General features: G+C 33.7%; 1 protein-coding gene across 4 annotated transcripts in view; it reads right to left on the bottom strand.

Moving 5' to 3' along the window:
• Positions 1–18759, bottom strand: part of SMAP1 (small ArfGAP 1) — a 202230-nt gene that overhangs the window by 137245 nt on the left and 46226 nt on the right. For all 4 annotated transcript variants that reach the window (XM_058306979.1, XM_058306981.2, XM_071218544.1 and 1 more), the window contains exon 2: positions 5986–6119. In XM_058306979.1, coding sequence (XP_058162962.1) covers positions 5986–6119 — 134 coding nt within the window. The remainder of the gene's footprint in view (positions 1–5985; positions 6120–18759) is intronic.

The raw sequence follows: 18759 nt of genomic DNA, 5'->3' as shown, positions 1-18759 counted from the left end.
GGACCAATGGAACCAAACAGAGTTCAAAAATAGACTCTCACAACTATGGCCAATTGATTTTTCACAAGACTGCCAAGTCCACTCAACTGGGAAAGAAGATTTCTCAACAAATGGTGTTGAGAGACTAGGATAACCACATGCATAAAGAGGAACCCTATCTCACACCATATACAAAAATTAACTCAAAATGGATCAAAGACATATATATAAGCACCAAGACTATAAAGGGAAGCATCTTCAAGATCTTGGGGTAGGTAACTGTATCTTAGACTTTGTACCCAAAGCACAAGCAATGAAAGAGAAAAAAAACCAAAGCAGATAAATGGGATTTCATCAAAGTTAAAAACTTTTATGCATCAAACAACTTTGTCAAGAAAGTAAAAAGACAACCTACTCAATGGGAGAAAATATTTGGAAACCACATATCTGAAAAGGGTTTAATATCCAGAATATATAAAGATATCCTACTACTTAACAATAAAAAGACAAACAGCATAATTAAAAATGAGCAAAAGACTTGAAAAAGCATTTCTCCAAAGAAGGTATACAAATGAAAGATGTTCAACATCACTAGTTATTGGGAAATGCAAATCAAAACCACAATGGGATATCATTTCACACTTACTAGAATGGCTACTACTAAAAAAAAAAAATAGAAAACTACAAGTTTTGGAGAGGATGTGGAGAAATAGGAACACTCATTCACTGCTGGAAGGAATGTGAAAATGGTGCTTCCGCTGTTGAAGACAATTCGGCAGTTCCTCAGAAGGCTAAGCATAGGATTGCATACGACCCAGCAATCCTGCTACTAGGTATATACCCAGAAGAATGGAAAATAGGGACTCACACTGATATTTGCACACCAATGTTCACAGTGGCATTATTCGCAATTGCCAAAAATGGAAGCATACTAAGTATCCATCAGTCGATGAATGAATAAACAAAATATGGTACAGTCATAAAAAGGAATATTTAGCCATAAAAACAAATGAAGTCCTGCTACATGTGACAACCTGGATGAACCCTGAGGACATTATGATGAATGAAATAAGTCAGACACAAAAGGTCAAATATTGTGTGATCTCACTGATATGAACTAAGTATAAGCAAATTCATAGAGGCAGAATCTTGAATACAGCTGATCATGGGATAGATTGGGTTTAGAGAATTGGGAGTTGATACTTGATCTGAACAGAATTTCTATTGCGGTTAATTCCAAAGATTTGGAAATGGATGGTGGCAAGAGTAGCACAATATTGTGAGTATAATTAACAGCACCAAATTATATAGGTGAATGTGGTTAAAAGAGGAAATTTTAGGTTGATATTTAACTAGTATAAAAATTGAAAGATAAAACATAGGACTGTTTAATACAGTAAGCCCTAATATAGACAATGAATTATAATTAATAGTACTTGTATGGATTATAAAAAATGTACAACATTAATACAAGGAGCTAATAATAGGGGGATATGTGGGAAAAAATATACCTAATGTAAGCATTGGACAATAGCTAACAGTACTATTTTAACAATCTTTCATCAACTATAACAAAGATAATTACTGTTAAAAAAATAGTAGTAGTACAGTTATAAAAATGTTAACAAATGTTCCACACCAATGCAAGGAGTTGGTGGTGGGGCAGTAAATGGGAATCCTATATTTTAAGTATTACTGGTCTATAAACCCACAACTTCTTTAGTTAAAAAACTAAAAATTAAGTTAAAATTTAAAAAGTGTGGTCCAAGGCTTACCAAGATAAATATTGAATATATATTTTTCATTATGGACAAGATTTCACGAAGATATTTACCCATACAAGGTAAAAAATAAAAGTGATAGTATTTATAAAAGTATAAAAAACCTTGGTCTTTTCCAAAAATGTGAGAAGTACAAGAAAATAAACACAAGATTAAAGACATTTAATCCGACCATGAGCCACAATAAAAGAATTAAGATGGGGTATGGGTATAGCTCAGTGTTTGAGTGTCTGCTTCCCATGTATGAGGTCCGGGATGAATCCCCCAAACCTCCTAAAACAAAACAAAACAAAAAAAGAATTATGATTAAGTTTTGTTGGTTATTTTTTAGGTCAGTAACTTTACCCTATTTCTCTGATAATAAAATAAAAATAAGTTCAGGGAAGTGGATGAGGCTCAAGCAGTTGAATGACTGCTTCCCACATGGGAGGTCCTGGGTTCAGTTCCCGATGGCTCCTAAAAACAAAAATACAAACGACAAGCAAACAAATGAAACTAACTCAGGAAAGCTGATATGGTTCAGTGGTTGAGTGCTGGAGTCTAGAGTTTAATCCCATGTTCCAGCACCTCATCAATAAATAAATAAATAAAGTTCAGGTAGACTAATTATTTTCTTTCAAAAATAAACTTACAGCAATTCTAACAGAGCTATGCTTATGGTAGATGAATTAAAAATTCATATACAAGCACACATAACACATAAGCAACCAATATATTCTTTATTTTATATCATTTGATAAGTATCCCAGGGGCAGACTTAAAAAGTAATTACATTTTACAGAGACAAATAAAAAGAACACATTTATTAAATAGCATGACTGAGCTCTGAGACTAAATCACTTTTCCACATTTACTAAACTTTTAAGATATAAAAAGAGGAAAATGGATGTGGCTCAACCAACTGGGCTCCTGTCTACCATATAGGTGGTCCAGGGTTTGATGCCCAGGACCTCCTGCTGAGGGCAAGTGGGCCCACGCAAAAACGCCATCCCACACAGGAGTGCCACCCTGCATGGAAATGCCACCCAGCATGGGAAATTCCCCTCACGCAGGAGTGCCAGCCAACACAGAGAGTTGGTGCAGCAAGATGATGCAACAAGAGACACAGAGGAGAGAAAATTAGAAGACGTAGCAGAACAGGGAGTTGAGGTGGCACAAGAGAGTAGTCGCCTCTCTCCCACTCCGGAAGGTCCCAGGATCGGTTCCCACAGCCACCTAATGAGAATACAAGCAGACACTGAAGAACACACAGCAAATGGACACAGAGAGTAGACAACAGGGGGTAACGGGGGAAATAAAATAAATCTTTAAAAATTTTTTTTTAATTAAAAAAAGATGTAAAAAGATTTAGGACTAACCAAAACTAAAGATCATATTTGGAAATCAGAAAAATTATTATCATGAAATGTCGGGGATGGGGGAAAACAGAGGTACAATTATATGCAGTAAAAACATTTATCTTCTATAAATAAATATGTCAAGCATTTTTTATATAAAAGAAATTATTACAAAATATCTATATGAATATGGTATACTAAAACATATTGTGGTCATTACTTTTCTTAATCTGAATTAAGAGTCACAGTCAACAGGTATAGATCGCAAAAGATCAAATGTCAATATATAGCAGAACTAACCTAAAGGGATCAAAATTAGTGTAGTGGTTGCCTCCAGGGCAGTTGGTACGAAAGTGGCATAAGGGAACCTTCTAAATTATGGAAATGCTCTATATCAACAAATGTGTAGACATTTGCCAAGACTCACAGAACTCATATCTATGAATTGTACTCTCTGTAATTATACTTCAACTTTTGTAAATTAAAAAAATAAAATAAATTTTATTATAAAGTTGAATTAACCACCACAGGAAACAGGATGTACTTTTAAAATAATGATTTCCTTTGACTGAATGAGGAGAAATCTCAATAGTGAATTGATATGACAACCCAAATATTTACCTCAAAATGCCTTAACATCCAATATTAGTAAAGTGAAATAATTATTTTTTGCAAATATTCTCAAAAGGTAATTTCATTTATATTCAATAATACCACACAATGCATCTATTTGTCTATTTATTCAGTATTATTTCTAGCAACCAATTCATCAGAGCAGATTAACAAAGAAGCTAATAAATTGCTGAAAATCAGAAAGCTATTCAAGGCAGTAATACTGAGGTTTTTATGCAATGAACAAATGGACTAATACTACTAACAGGCTAACATTTATTGGGTACTTAAAATGTACCAGGTACTGTTCTCAACACTCCACCTATATTAACTTACTTGATATCCTTACAGAGGTAGGCCTATTACTATTCCCATTTTACAAATAAAGAAACTGAGCTACCCTAAGGTTAAGTATCATATCAAGATCATACAGGTCTAATTCCAGCAGTTTGACCCTAGAGACCACCTTCTAGACACTTTGTTCTACTGACCCTCTAGAATCACAGGCCACAAAATTTCCAGACTAAAATAAAGTTTGTGTTCTATGGTATGGAACATTGAGATCTTCACCAATTACTTAATCATTTATATTGTCTAGGAGCTCCAGAATGATTTTTAAAGAACAACTCTGACTTTGCAGGCAAGTATTCATAGGCCACCACAAGAACGCAGCTAGACTGTCTGTGTAAGGAATATGACTAGCCTTTTTTTTTTTTAAAGTAAAACATTATTATCTATTCATTTGATTTCTGACTGAAAGCACTCCATCTTTATTTCTCATCATGGCACACCTGGAAAAGGAACTTTATGATACATGGAGCTACTATGGAGCATTATCTGGTGACAAGTAAATCATAAAGTTTCCCATGCCAAAATTATAATTATTAAGTCAAGAATTTCAAGAAGTTGACAAATGGGACTAGACATATAACATTCAAATACAATTTCAAATATTGTAGATTTAATCTTTTTTTAAAAAAAATTCTTACATTTTTAATAGTTCACTATCTTGCAATGCTACTGTAATCTATTACATGGCAAACCAATGAATCACTGTCCTCTGACTGGGAAGTTCTGGTCTAAGATATAGGAAGAAAAGAGATGCATTTCAGTTCCATGGGAGAAAATTCACCTCAAATATAACCTGCTATTCAACTCTTCTCAGTACTGTAGTTGAGAAAAATAATTCCTATAAAATTTATGTGAATTGTCCAGGGATTTCATGTTTTGTCCTTAGTTTGAAATGAACCATTAAAAAGTAATATACTTTTTGAGCCTAGAATGTTTTGTACCTCCATAACCACTGCAAACACCAAGTTAAATTCTCAAGTTACATGTTTTTTTGAAGAAAACTTAAGAAACAACATCATGAAGTCTTTTACCACATTTTTAATATAGAGATGTTTGGAGCATTGCCTTATATGAAGTGTTTCAAAAAGCCCTTCTTCCTTGATGTAACTAGTATGTTTTCTCAAGGATCTAGAAAATGCGCAAATGATCATATTTCCTTTCACATGTTAGCCAGCAAAAAGCATTCTTTCTACCCTTGCCTTACCTAGGCATCTCAGTTTTTATGTAATATAAATTTACTTAGCCTTCATACTGACTAAAAGTAATTTCAAAAAGGCATAAGCAAAAGTGGTATCATTTCATTGTCAATTACAAAATAGAGCCTCTAAAAATAATCATTTTTACATTAACAAACTTAACAATTAGAAAGTATGATTTTGAGAATGTAAGACTATCATACTAGAAAAAACAGCAATCCCTTAAAATCAACACAGCTAAACCACTCTAAACAAGTCGAGATCAGTCATCAGAACATTTGCTAATTGCTAACTGGACTGTCTTCCAGCTAGTAGGCCCTGTAAAATCTATATACCTCTGTACAGAGGGGAAATCCTTCGAGTCAGTTCTTAGAAGTATTTTTTTTCTTTATCTTTACTAAGGTTTCCTCTACTGACAGTAAAACAAAAACTATGGGGGGGGCAGGGGGGAAACTATGGCATTACCCAGGCAAACGTCATCAACACAAGAATCATTCTTTACTTCAAAATCAACATTTTCGATAAACACAGATTTTTAAAAAACTGACTTAAATATAGTCAAAAAGAAATAAGTATCTTCGAATTAACAAGTTCAAATAAAATGCAAACTTTATACGTGGCACATTGCAGTTCAACTTTTCAGTGTTAACCCTAAGATCAAAGAGTGGTTAAAGATTTTTTAATTCATTTAAAATATTTTAAATAATTTCTCAATAAGAAAATGTTTACCTGTATCTGTTCTGGTGTCCATTGGTCTAGGTTGACTGACTTGACCCTGGATATATGAACCCCAAGATTTCTATGGATTCCAGCACATCTGATGCAAATGAACACACCAATATTCCAGGAAGCCCATCGGGGACCTAATTAAGAAGAATCAAAGAAAAGCAATTATTAAAAACTACAATAAACATCATGAAGCATATTAGAAACATTCTCGGTTTTTACTCAGTAATAATAGTGGTTGACAGAAATTACACACTCAGATTTTCAAATGCTATTGACAGCTGCTTGCTATGAAGAAATTGGCTAACCTGTACTAAAAGGTTATAAATCAATCATCAAGAACCTTAACAATTTTACTAATTTTGCTTTCCTGAAAACTTTCCCCAAATATGTCTAAAATTTTTAAACTAATTCATGTGAAAATTTTTCACTCAGCATATTTGAGCCAAATATAAAAATCAACCGATTTGAGCCAAAAAATAAAAATCAGGGTTTTAAAAGTTAAAAGGAAGAAATTAATAGGAAAAAGACAACCAACCAAAAATTGGCAAAAGGGTAATTTACAAAAAAAGAAATGTATGGCCAATAAAATATATGAAAATATGCCCCACCTCACTGGTAATCAGGGAAAATGCCATTTAAAGCTAAAAAAGACTGCCAATTAGCTCCCAAGACATTGGGGGGAAAAAATTTAAGCCCATTAAGGCTGTATGTTAACAAGGATGAGGAACAACAAGAACTGCCTCAACCAGAACCTCTTATCAGAATGCATAAAACTCAAATATAACCTGAAGTTTTTAAAAAGTTACAGAGGAATACATATAGTATGAAATCATTTACATCAGTTGAAAAACATGTAATACCTTAATGCATACTAATTAAAGTATTTACATATGTTACAAAAATGAGGTAGGCAACTGGTGGTGAGGAAAGAGGATGGGAAAAGGAGAGGTACATAGTGGGCTTTAGGAGTACTGGCTATATTTAATTGCCTGAAGTGAATGGTAAGTATACCAGGTTTTACTTGAATAGACAATTGTCCAAAGAGGAAATACAAACGTCTAAAAAACACATGAGGGAAGCGGATGTGGCTCACCCGATATAGCATCCGCCTACCACATAGGAGGTCCAGGGTTCGGTAGCCAGGGCCTCCTGACCTGTGTGGTAAGCTGGCCAACACGCAGTGCTGCTAAGCACAAGGAGTGCCGTGCCACGCAGGGGTGCCTACCTTGTAGGGGTGACCCATGCACAAGGCGCACACCCTGCAAGGAGAGCCGCCCCACACAAAAAGAAAAAACCACACAGCCTGCCCAGAAGTGGTGCCACACACACAGAGCTGACGCAAGATGACACAACAAAAAAGAGACACAGATTCCCGGTGCTGCCTGACAAGAATGAAAGCGGACACAGAAAAACACACAGAGAATGGACAGAGAGCAGAAAACAGGGGGTGGAGGGAGAAATTTAAAAAAATAAATCCTAAAAAAAAAAAGAAGAAAAAAATCATCAATATCACTAGCAATTAGGGAAATACAAAAGAAAGCTACAATGAGATACCATTTCAAGCCTATCAGAATTTATAGTAATGAATGCACAACATTATGATTAAAATATAGCTATTGATTATACACTTTGGACAGATCATATGATATGTGAATGTATCTCAATAAAATTGCTTAATAAATAATTGTGCATGAATAGCCAGAAATAGCAGCTATGTACAGCAGGAGAAGCCTGACATTGCAATGATGTATACAGGTCATTATACATTTTGTTAAAACCTATAAAATTGTACATGGCAAAGTGTAAACTATAAAGTAACCTATAGTCCTTGGTTAGCACAATGCTTCAATATGTGTTCATTAATTGTAACAAATGTACCACACTAATGAAAGTTAATATGGGAAAGTGTGGGAGGGAAAATATGGGAATCCCCTATATTTATGATGTAAAAAGTAATCTAAAGCTTCTTTTTAAAAATTTTTTCTTAAAAATAAAAAAAGTAACACAGTGGGGGAATAAATAGAAGACAATGTCACTATATATACAAGACATAAGATCTTACAGTGAAGAAAGACAATGTCAAAAAGAAATTCATTTTTTAAATATTTTTTCAGTTTTTTATTATTCCAAATTTTTTTTAATTTATTTTACTTTTTAAATTATCATCATTATTTCATTTTCTTATTAATTGTATCTGACTATTCTGTTGGCTTCATTTTTGAAGTTTTGGATCACAGAAGGGTGACAACCATGACAGGGGAGGATCGTTTGTGTGGGGCGTCAGTGATGGGGAAACATGGGGGTAGATTCACCTGGGTATATATAAAAGCCACATAAATGTGTTCAAATGTTCATGGGGCATTGTCACAGTAGGTGGAGACCCACGCCATAACCAAAAAAATATAAAATTCCCATCCTACGGCGCTCTGCCACATTCTCTAATGGACAGCAAGAATCCCTTGAGTACAGGGGCAATGACTAGTGAATGAGGTTGATCCATTGGTGGGCCATTAATATTGATGGCTGTACTTATGAACTTCTACTCTTGAAACTGAAACTTAGCCTAGTATTATAGGTGCCTAAGAGTTACTTCCTGAGAGCCTCCTTGTTGCTCAAATGTAGCCTCTTTCTAAGCCAAATTCAGCATATAAATGTATTACATTACCCCCAGTGTGGGGCATGACTCCCAGGGTTACTACCAAGCACCAACTAGCACTGAAACTGGAAAAAGACCTTGACCAGAGGAGGAAAAGGTAAAGACAAATGAGTTTACATGGCTAAGAGATTTCAAAATGAGTCAGGAGGACATTCCAGAGGTTACGCTTATATAGGTCTCAGCAGGATCTCATTGACTGTCAAAGCAAATACTACCTCAAATAGTGGGGCTCGTGAAGGCTCTGGAGACATCCAGGCACTATAGTCAGGGCAGATAGCTTAGGAGTTTGATGCCTTGCCAGAGGGTCCTACTTTGGAATTCATGCTCCCCCATGTGACAGAGATGGACTCAGCTGTGATTTCCTTAAACATGGCTCTTCTGACCCTTCTATTTGAACCTATAATTAATAGTAGGGTTGATAGGTGTACATCCAAGAAAATAAAATCTTTGGGCTGTCCATTTGCCAGCTGAGCCCTGAATCTCAAAAAAGTTGCAACACCTACTCTCCAGTTCATTGGACTCACCCAAGACAACTAGCAAGGAGATGATGATGGACAACAATCATCTCAAGAACCAAGAGAGTCTACAAGCAAGAGACCCAATCTTCTGACCTAAGGAATTGAAGCTCCCTCTCAATTAGAGACAGAGTGGGCATCACCATCCCAGAATCCTCAGGATTGGGGTATGAACTATGGACTAAAGCAGACTTACTGGTATTCTACTATAAACTTACTGTGATTCTAGCAATGGAAAAAAATTATATCATTGATGTGGAGGCAGTGACCACTGGAAGTTCCGAGGGCAGGGAGAGGGGAAAACAGGTGTAATATAGGGGCATTTTCAGGGAAAATGGGAATTGTCCTGAATGACATTACAACAGATACAGAACATTACATTTCTTGCCATAATCTACAAAATGGTGCAGGAGAGAGTATAAAGTACAGTGTAAACTATAATCCATGCTTAGTGGCAATACTCCAAAATATTTTCATCAATTGTAATGAATGTACCCCACTAATGAAGGATGTTGTTAATGTGGGAAAAAGTGGGAGATGTAGGAAGCAGGGCATATATTTTTATGTAACATTTATATAATCTAAGTATCTTTTTTTAAAAAAGCAACTATTAAAAAAAGGATTAGGTTAATAATGAATATTTAGAATTCTATATTCTAAACAAAACTAATAGCAAATAAAATAATTAGCATAAAATTAAAAAAAAAAAAAAAGAATAGCCAGAAATAGCAACTATGTATAGCAGGGGAAGCATAGAGAGATTTAGAGGTGAAGAATTTTCTTGTTTGTTTTTCTGTTTATTGTTATTACTGAAATAATGAAAATGCTCTAATAATGATTGAAGTAATGAAGACACAACTATTTGCTTATACCAAATACCACTGATTATATACTTTGGATGAATTGTATGTTTTATTACTATGTATCAAAAAATTGGTTTAAAACAAAAAAAAGAAAACTACAAGTGTTGGAAAGGGGGTGGAGAGATAGGAATCCTTATTCACTGTCTGTGGGAATGCAGAGTGGTAAAGCCACTGTGGAGGACTGTTTGGCAGTTCCTAAGGAAGCTGAATGTAGATTCGTCATATGACACAGCAATACCACATACCCAGAAGAACTGAGAGCAGTGACATGAACAGACATCTGCACACCAATGCTCATAATGGCATTATTCACAACTGCCAAAAGATGGAAACAGCCCAGGTGTCCATCAGCAGACAAATAGGTAAAGAAACTGTGGTGTATACATACAATAGAATATTATTCAGCTGTTAGAAGAAATGAAGTCATGAAGCATATGACACATAGATGAACCTGGAGGACATTATGTTGAGTGAAGCAAGCCAGACATAAAAGGACAAACACTTTATGACTGCACTATTAAGTATGAAATATAGTGGGTAAACTCATGGAGTTAATAATTGGAATATAGGTCACCAGAAAATGACAACAGAGAATGGAAAGCTGAGGATTAATTTGTACAGATTTGGTTAAAAGATTGTTTCTAAATCTTTGGAAATGCAAAGAAATGGTGAAAATACATCACAGTGTTTGTAACTAGCAGTGCTAATATATGGGTATGATAGTGGTTGAAAGGGAAAGTCTAAGGAAATCTCCCTAGTTCTGTTAATATGACAGATTATAGTAATTGACTTTTCTATTCAAACACTCTTGCTTATCTGGAATAAATTCTACTTGCTGCTGTTGAGATTCTGAATGGAATTTACATTGAATCTACTAGATCAATTTTGGAGAGAATTGACATCATTATGATATTTATTCTTCCTGTCCACAAACATGTCATAACTCTCCATTTTTTAAAGTCTTCATTGTCTTTCAGGATGCTTTCATAATTCTTCCTGAAGAGAACATATGCATATTTTATTAAATTAATTCCTAGATTCTTGTTATTCTTTGATGCTGTCATAATGATGTCTCCTTTTCATGGTATTAGTTTCCTGGTGTACAGAAATGGAGTTCACTTTGTGTATTGATTTTATATCTAGCTACTTAGTAAACTATCACTTCGAATTTAAAAAATATAAACTTTTGTTTCAGTAACAGGTAATATTATACAGAACTGAACTGTGCTATATAAACAGCTCTTTAGGTCATGGTTTAAAAATTCTGAAAAACACTGAAGAGAAACACAAACGTATACAAAAATATGAGCCTTAACTGTGCTATTCTTCACACCTTGAAATGGATTACTTCATGATAAATTTAAAGTTTTCTTACAATTATTTTCATATATTAATGAGTATAATTAGCAAAATAAAAAATGGAAAAAATAAAAGTAATACTTCTGAAAACTGTTAAATATTCAGAAGCTTGTATCTAACAGGTTTCTAGAAATCATTTGATTATGAACAAAAAATACAGAAAGAGATCAATAAAACCAAGCTTTTAATAGAATTTAGGCTTCTTTTTTATGTAGATACATTCAATTTAAAAGTTAGAATAATCACAAAATGGTGTTAAATTCAGTAATTACAATTAAATAAAACTAACCAAAAAGTCCTCAAAAATCAAAATCCCTTAATTACATAAAGATGTATAGGTATGCAAATACAACTTATCCAAAATACCCTAATTTTACATTTGAAAAATGATACCTAAAATCAAACACACATTTGGGATGCTCTATTTAAACATTTGTTTGATGGCGACCCAATGTCAAAATGAATTAGAAGCCAAAAAAGACTTATGTCAACCTTATCTGCCACCCTTGAGCTGCATAAATAACACTGGACTAGTAAAAACCTGAGCAACAAGGTTCTCATCTGTTAATTGATTAGATGAGATTTAGAAATAGAAAATATTTTGAAAGTTTAAAGCACAACTTAAGGGCAAGTTATTAACATGTTATTAACATATTGAGAAACTTTGAAAATTAAAGCACAATATTTTCCCTCCTTAGAGAAGTTTCTACATTGGTCTGCAAAACAATAGTATCTTAACTTTCTCAAAAACCACCCCGAAAAGGGCAGTGAATCCAGAGCATACAGAAAAACAAAAGATTTTCAACATAATCCAGGTGTAGCTTCTTATTTTCCTTAAAACAGAATGAGACCCCATAGGATATCTGATAGACCCACATCCAAATACAATGGAGACTTTTCTCTACGTTATAATTTGGCTGATGTAGTAAATGATATATAATAGAATGACTTAATTAGGAAGCATCATTTGCATAATATGATAGTAACTGTCCATGATGTAAAAAGCTGTAATGCCCAATTCGTAGTCCTTTTTTAATAACAAGAGATAATAAAAGGATTAAAATGTATAAAAGCATTGTGCTAAGAATAATGCTAGCAGTATCAGAAAACAAATGATTGACTATAATTAAATGGTCAATGATGTTTTTAGGCTTTATATATTTACAACTATATATATATATATATATATATATATATATAAAACATTTTATTGATTCCTACAAGGAAAAAAAACAAAAAAATTTTTGCTATTACTTATGGGGAACATTAGCTCCAACCATTTATTACCCACTAAAATAATAATGTAATTCTGTTAATGCATCTATCATTGGAATACAACATCATATCTTAACAATATAATCAGGAACGCCCAAAGAAATACATTTAAAAGCCTATACTGAAATTACAAATGGATTATCCATTCTATCAAATAGCCTTATAAACTTAACTAAAATCTCCTTGATAACACAATAGTTGTACCACATGATAGTTTTGAATTATTAGTTGAAATTTTCATTTTCATTCAACAAACTATTTAATGAGTACTTATCAACTCTGTGTCAAGTAAATGCTGTTAGACAACTGTAATGGCTTAAAGCTGTATGTAACCCAGAAAAATATGTTCTTAAATTTAGTCTATTTCTGTGGGTGTGAACCCATTGTAAATAGAAAGTTTTGACAAGGTTCCTTCAATTAACATGCGCCCCACTTCAGTCAAGATGAGTCTTAATCCTATTACTGGATCCCTTTATAAGAGAATGTTATTCAGATAGATACAGAGGAAGCCACAGAAAGCAAAAAGCTGAAATGGAACCCAGAAGAGAAGAGACCAGGAAAGCTGCCATGTGCTTTGCCATGTGACAAGCTAAGAACCAAGGATCACCAGCAGCCAGTCCCAGAACACCACAGTCTTGGGGGAAAGCATGACCTTGATAATGCCTTGATTTGTACATCAAAACCATAAGCTAATAAATTACCATTGTTTAAGCAAAACCATTTCATCGCACTTGGTTAAACAACCTTGGAAACAAAACCAACAACCCTAGGCAAAAAGGAATAAAGCTAAGGTCCCAGACTGAGGAGGCCAGAACAAGTGCAAATTTGTATAACCATTTTGAAAATAATTTGGCAAAAATCTCAGCAAGTTCTAGATGAATATATCCTTTCACCAAACAGTCCATTCATACATGTGTGCATATACACACATACATATATTTAAGTTCACAAATTGATATAAATATCGCATATCTATGCATACATGCACAATATACTCTACAGCAGTATTTCAAACTGCAGGTCACAATTCTTTAATTTTAGTCTTAGTCTTAAAAGTATATTTTAATTAGGAGAAGGAAAAAAATTTAAGAGTAGATCATACAAAGGATAAATATAATTCTTCCATACACAAAATCACAGGGCCAATATTCAGAATGATATGTATGGGATATAAAACCTTGGTAAAATTAAAGAATTTATATGTCTGTCACCCAATGTTTTTGTGGATGGAAATCTGGACTACACAAATATTAAACACAGGAATAAATGCAATATGTATTCAAAGAAAAACTTCACTGACTAAATTCTAGCAACAGGCAACACTCCCTGATTATGTTTTCTCGCTATCACACTAGTATGGTTTTTTCATTTTAAAAAAATGTATTAAAGTATATCATTCATACATGAACATACATAAAAAGTAAGTATATAGTAACAGTAGTAAACTTATGAAACAAGCATGCATAATAACATTGTACAGGGCTCCCATATATCACCCCACCACCAATACCTTGCATCGTTATAAAACATTTGTAACAAATTATGAAAGAGCATCGTCAAAGTATTACTATTAACTATAGTCTGTGTCTTACACACAATCAATGACATTTGGTATAATCACAGTTGTACATTCATCACATCAATGTTAGAGCACTATCATTACTCCAAGAAAAATACAATAATAAACGACTATCATACCATATGTTAGTGCTACTACTTCCAAACCCCATGATGTGTTTTACCATTTCTCCACATCCAAATCTTCTGGATTTTTTTAACAGTGGCCATTCTAGCAGGTGTGAAATGATATCTTGTAGCTTTGATATGTATTTCCCTAAAAGGCAGTGATATCGAGCATTTTCCAATGTGGTTTTTCATCTCTTCTATTTCTTCTTTAGAAAATGTCTATTCAGATCTTTTGTCTATTTTTTAAACTGGTCATTTGTCTTATTGTTGAGTTGTAGGATCTCTCTATATATCATGGAAATTAGACCCCTGTCGGATATGTGATTCCAAATTTTTTTTCCCATTGAGTTGACTGCCTTTTTACTCTCTTCATAAAGTTCTCTGAGGTGAATAAGTATTTAACATAGAGGAGGTCCCATTTATCTATTTTTCCTTTTGTTGCTTGTGCTTTGGGTGTAAAGTTAAAGAGACACCATACCTCCCCCCTTTATTAAGTTGAGGAACTTACCTTTTATACCTATCTTTTGAAGAATTTTTATCAAGAAAGGATGCTGGATTTTGCCAAATGCCTTTTCTGTATTGATCAAGATGATTGTGTAGTTTTTTCCCCTTTATTTGTTAATATGGTGTACCATATTAATTGATTTAATGCTGAACCACTCTTGCATAACAGGAATAAAATCCACTTAATCATGACTTATTGTCTTTATATGCTGTTGGAGTCTATTTGCAAGTATTTTCTTGATAATTTTTCCATCTATGTTCATTAGAGAGATTGGCTGTAATTTTCTTTTCTTGTGGTATCTTTATCTAGCTTTGGTATTAGAGTGATACTGGCTTCCTAAAAGACGTGTTGGGTAATTTAACCTCCTTTTCAATTTTTTGGAAGACTCCAAACAGGATTAGTATTAATTCTTCTCAAAAATGTTTGGCAGAATTAACCTGGACTTTTCTTTGTTGGAAGATTTTTGATGATGGATTCAATCTCTTTATGATGGGTTTGTTGACTTCCTGTATTTCTTGCAAAATCCGTAAGTTGTTTGTACATTTCTAGAAATTTGTCCATTTCATCTAGGTTGTCTAATTTGTTAGTATACAGTTTCTCATAATATCCTCTTACGATCCTTTTTATTTGTGGAGTCATTCATTAGTCCCCCTCTCCCTTTATTCTTGATTTTATTTGTATCTTCTCTCATTTTGTCAGTCTTGCTAAGGGTTTCTTGAGTTCTTTGATTTTCTCAAGGAACCAGCTTTTGATTTTGTTGGTTTTCTCTACTGCTTTTTTGTTCTGAATTCATTTATTTCCACTCTAATCTTTGTTTTTCTTTTTTTCTGCTTGCATTGGGATTGGGATTGGTTTGCTGCTTTCTAGTTTCTCTACTAGCTCTGCTAGTTCTTTGATTTTAGCACTTTCTTCTTTTTTAATATAAGGATTTAAATCTGTAAATTTCCCTCTCAGTACTGCCTTCACTATATCCCATAAGTTTTGATAAGTTGTGTTCTTGTTTTCATTCATCTCAAGATATCTACTTTCTCTTGCAATTTCTTCTTTGACCCACTGATTGTTTAAGAGTATGTTGTTTAGCATCCATATATTTTCAAATTTCCCCCTTTCCCACTGGACTTCCAGCTTCATTCCACCATCATGATCAGAGAAAGTAAGGTGCTTTGTATAATTTCAATCTTCTTGAATTCATCGAGAACTATGCTTTGGCCCAACATGTGGTCTATCCTGGAGAAAGATCCATGAGCACTTGAGAAGAATATATAACTTGCTGATTTGGGGTACAATATTCTCTCTACATCTGTCAGGTCTAGCTTGTTTTTCATATTGTTCAAGTTCTGTTTCCTTGTTGATATTCTAATTGTTTCTATCTACTGATGGGAGTGGTATGTTGAAGTCTCCAACTATTACTGTAGAGACATCTATTTCTCCTTTCAGTTTTGCCAGAGTTTGCCTCATGTATTTTGGGGCACCCTGGTTAGGTACATAGATGTTTATGTCTGTTACTCTTGCCTGGTTGATTGCCCCTTTTGGCATTCCACATATTATGGGTCTTGGGATAGGTCTATTTGAATTCATTCTAAATTGGAGTACACAATGCTTCCTGGATACACATATTCATGTCTTGCATGAGAGTCGGGATATTTTCGGCCATTTTTTTCCTCAAATACTCTTTCTGCCCCTTTTCCCTTCTTGTCTCCTTCTGGAACTCCCATAACACATATTTTGGTGTGTTTCATGTTATCATTCAACTCCTTGAGCCCCTGCTCAAATTTTTCCATTCTTTTCTCTCTGTGTTCTTCTTTCTCTTCAATTTCAGTTGTTCTTTCCTCAAAACTGCTGGTTTTTTTTCTTCATTTCAAATCTGCTGTTCTGTGCCTCTATTATATTTTTAATGTCACTGATGGTCTTTCATTCCAATAAACTGTTTTTTTCTATCCAAGATTTCAAATGTTCCTTTGCATTCACCCAGTGTCTTCTTAATGTCCTTTATTTCTTTAGCTATGTTGTCCCTCAACTCCTTAATTTAATTTAGGAGTTTTGTATGAACCTCGTTGATTACCTATTTCAAGTCCTGTGTGCCATCTGGAGCTTTGATTAAAGTATCAGCATTTGGATCTCTTTATTTATTATAAACTGTAATTTACCTAATTCAGTGTAAATTACATTTGCATTTTGGCAGCAACTATTAATAATAAAATATACCAGAGATTTAATCCCTGACTTCAGAGTCAAAACTCTAAAAGAGGGGGTTAGAGAATAATAAAGCATTTTCATCAAACTCAATTTTCTAGATGCAACTAAAATCACAAAATACATAATAGGTGCCTCTTTTGATGATGGTGGTAAAAGAATGAGACAAAACACAAATCCAGCCTTCAAAGAACTCACAAGCTAGTAGGTCAAGCAATGGTTAAGGTACAAAGAGATAAGAGAACAGATAAGAGAAATAAATGAAAACTGGCCAATGACATCAACTAGGCTTTCCAGAGATAGTGAAATTTGAGGCGATCACTGAAAGACAAAAGTTACAGCAGGTAAGGTCTGGAGAAGGTATACCATTCTCAAGGAGTTTTAGCTGTGCTGTAGCCAAAATAAACAATAAAGTAGTACTTAATTGTTGCCCTTTAGTTTACCTAAATACTGTCTGTTTGTTTTAATGTTTTAACATATATGTACCAAAAATTCACATAGTACAAATAACTAAAAACTTCCAGATAGAGATGAAAGAAAACCTTAAGGTGAGGAAAGTGGAAAAATGTGTTTTACTGAACAATGAGTTATATTATTACTCTAAAAATGAACAGGAATTTCATTGGAGAAAGTAGGAAAGTGTGCTTTACTGAAGGATAAATTCTATTATTACTCTAAAAACAAACAGGAATTTTACTGAGAACTCAAAATAGTTTCCTTGCATCTTCCACAATATTTGAGAAAAAATATTTTTTAAATAGAAATTGTGTGCTCTTCTGAGAAGAAACTTAAAGTTTCTAATTACCATGATAGGTTTGCAAATAGAAAAGTTTTCATGAATATATTTTATAAGAAGAAAATAAAATATGCTGAGGAACAGAGAACCTAACACTAACTGTAAATTTCCTTTAAGATGTAGTTCTTCTATAAAGATTTCTCTAATTCTCCCAATGACATATTTTAAATAATATGTCTACAGTTAGTTATTTTATCTGTCTTTTCTAACAGTGATCTCTTTGAGAATAGAGACTTCATTTTATTGATTGCCATATGCTCCATACTCAGCACAATGTCTGGAATGAAAATTTAGGCTGTCTCTAGCTGTTACTAAGACCCTGAGCCACCTGAGTTATTCTTCCAAAACTGCTGGAAGGGTGCTTTTAGAGGAAACCACCCTCTTATTGAATATGTAAGGTATCATTCATCATATTTCCAGATACACTGTCTGATTTAATTCTGATAAACATGTAAGATAGGTTATTTAGGGCCTCTTACCCTTCCAAATAAATTTGATAGTTTTTCCATTTCTGAAAAAAAAGGCTTTTGGAATTTTGACTGGGATTGTGTTGAATCTGTAAACTGCTTTGGGTAGAATTGACATCTTAACATTATTTGGTCTTCCAATTCATGAACACTGAATATCCTTCCATTTATTTAGGACTTCTTTGATTTCTGTTAGCACTGTGTTGTAGCTTTTCTGTATACAAGTCTTTTACTTCCTTAGTTAGATTTATTCCTAGATATTTGACTCTCTTAAGTTGCTATTGTGTAAGGAATTTTTTTCTTGATTTCTTCTCCAATTGTACATTAGTATAAAGAAAGGCTAAAGGTGTTGATCTTGTATCCTGCCACTTTGCTGAATTCGTTTATTAATATTAGCTATAGGAGCTTTCTTATGGCCTTCTCAGGATTTTCTGTATATAAAATCATGTCATTTGCAGA

This window comes from Dasypus novemcinctus, chromosome 11 (genome assembly GCF_030445035.2).
Source record: "Dasypus novemcinctus isolate mDasNov1 chromosome 11, mDasNov1.1.hap2, whole genome shotgun sequence".
Taxonomy (NCBI): domain Eukaryota; kingdom Metazoa; phylum Chordata; class Mammalia; order Cingulata; family Dasypodidae; genus Dasypus; species Dasypus novemcinctus.
The sequence above is the reverse complement of the archived record's forward strand: the minus strand, read 5'-3'. Positions and strand labels throughout refer to the sequence as shown.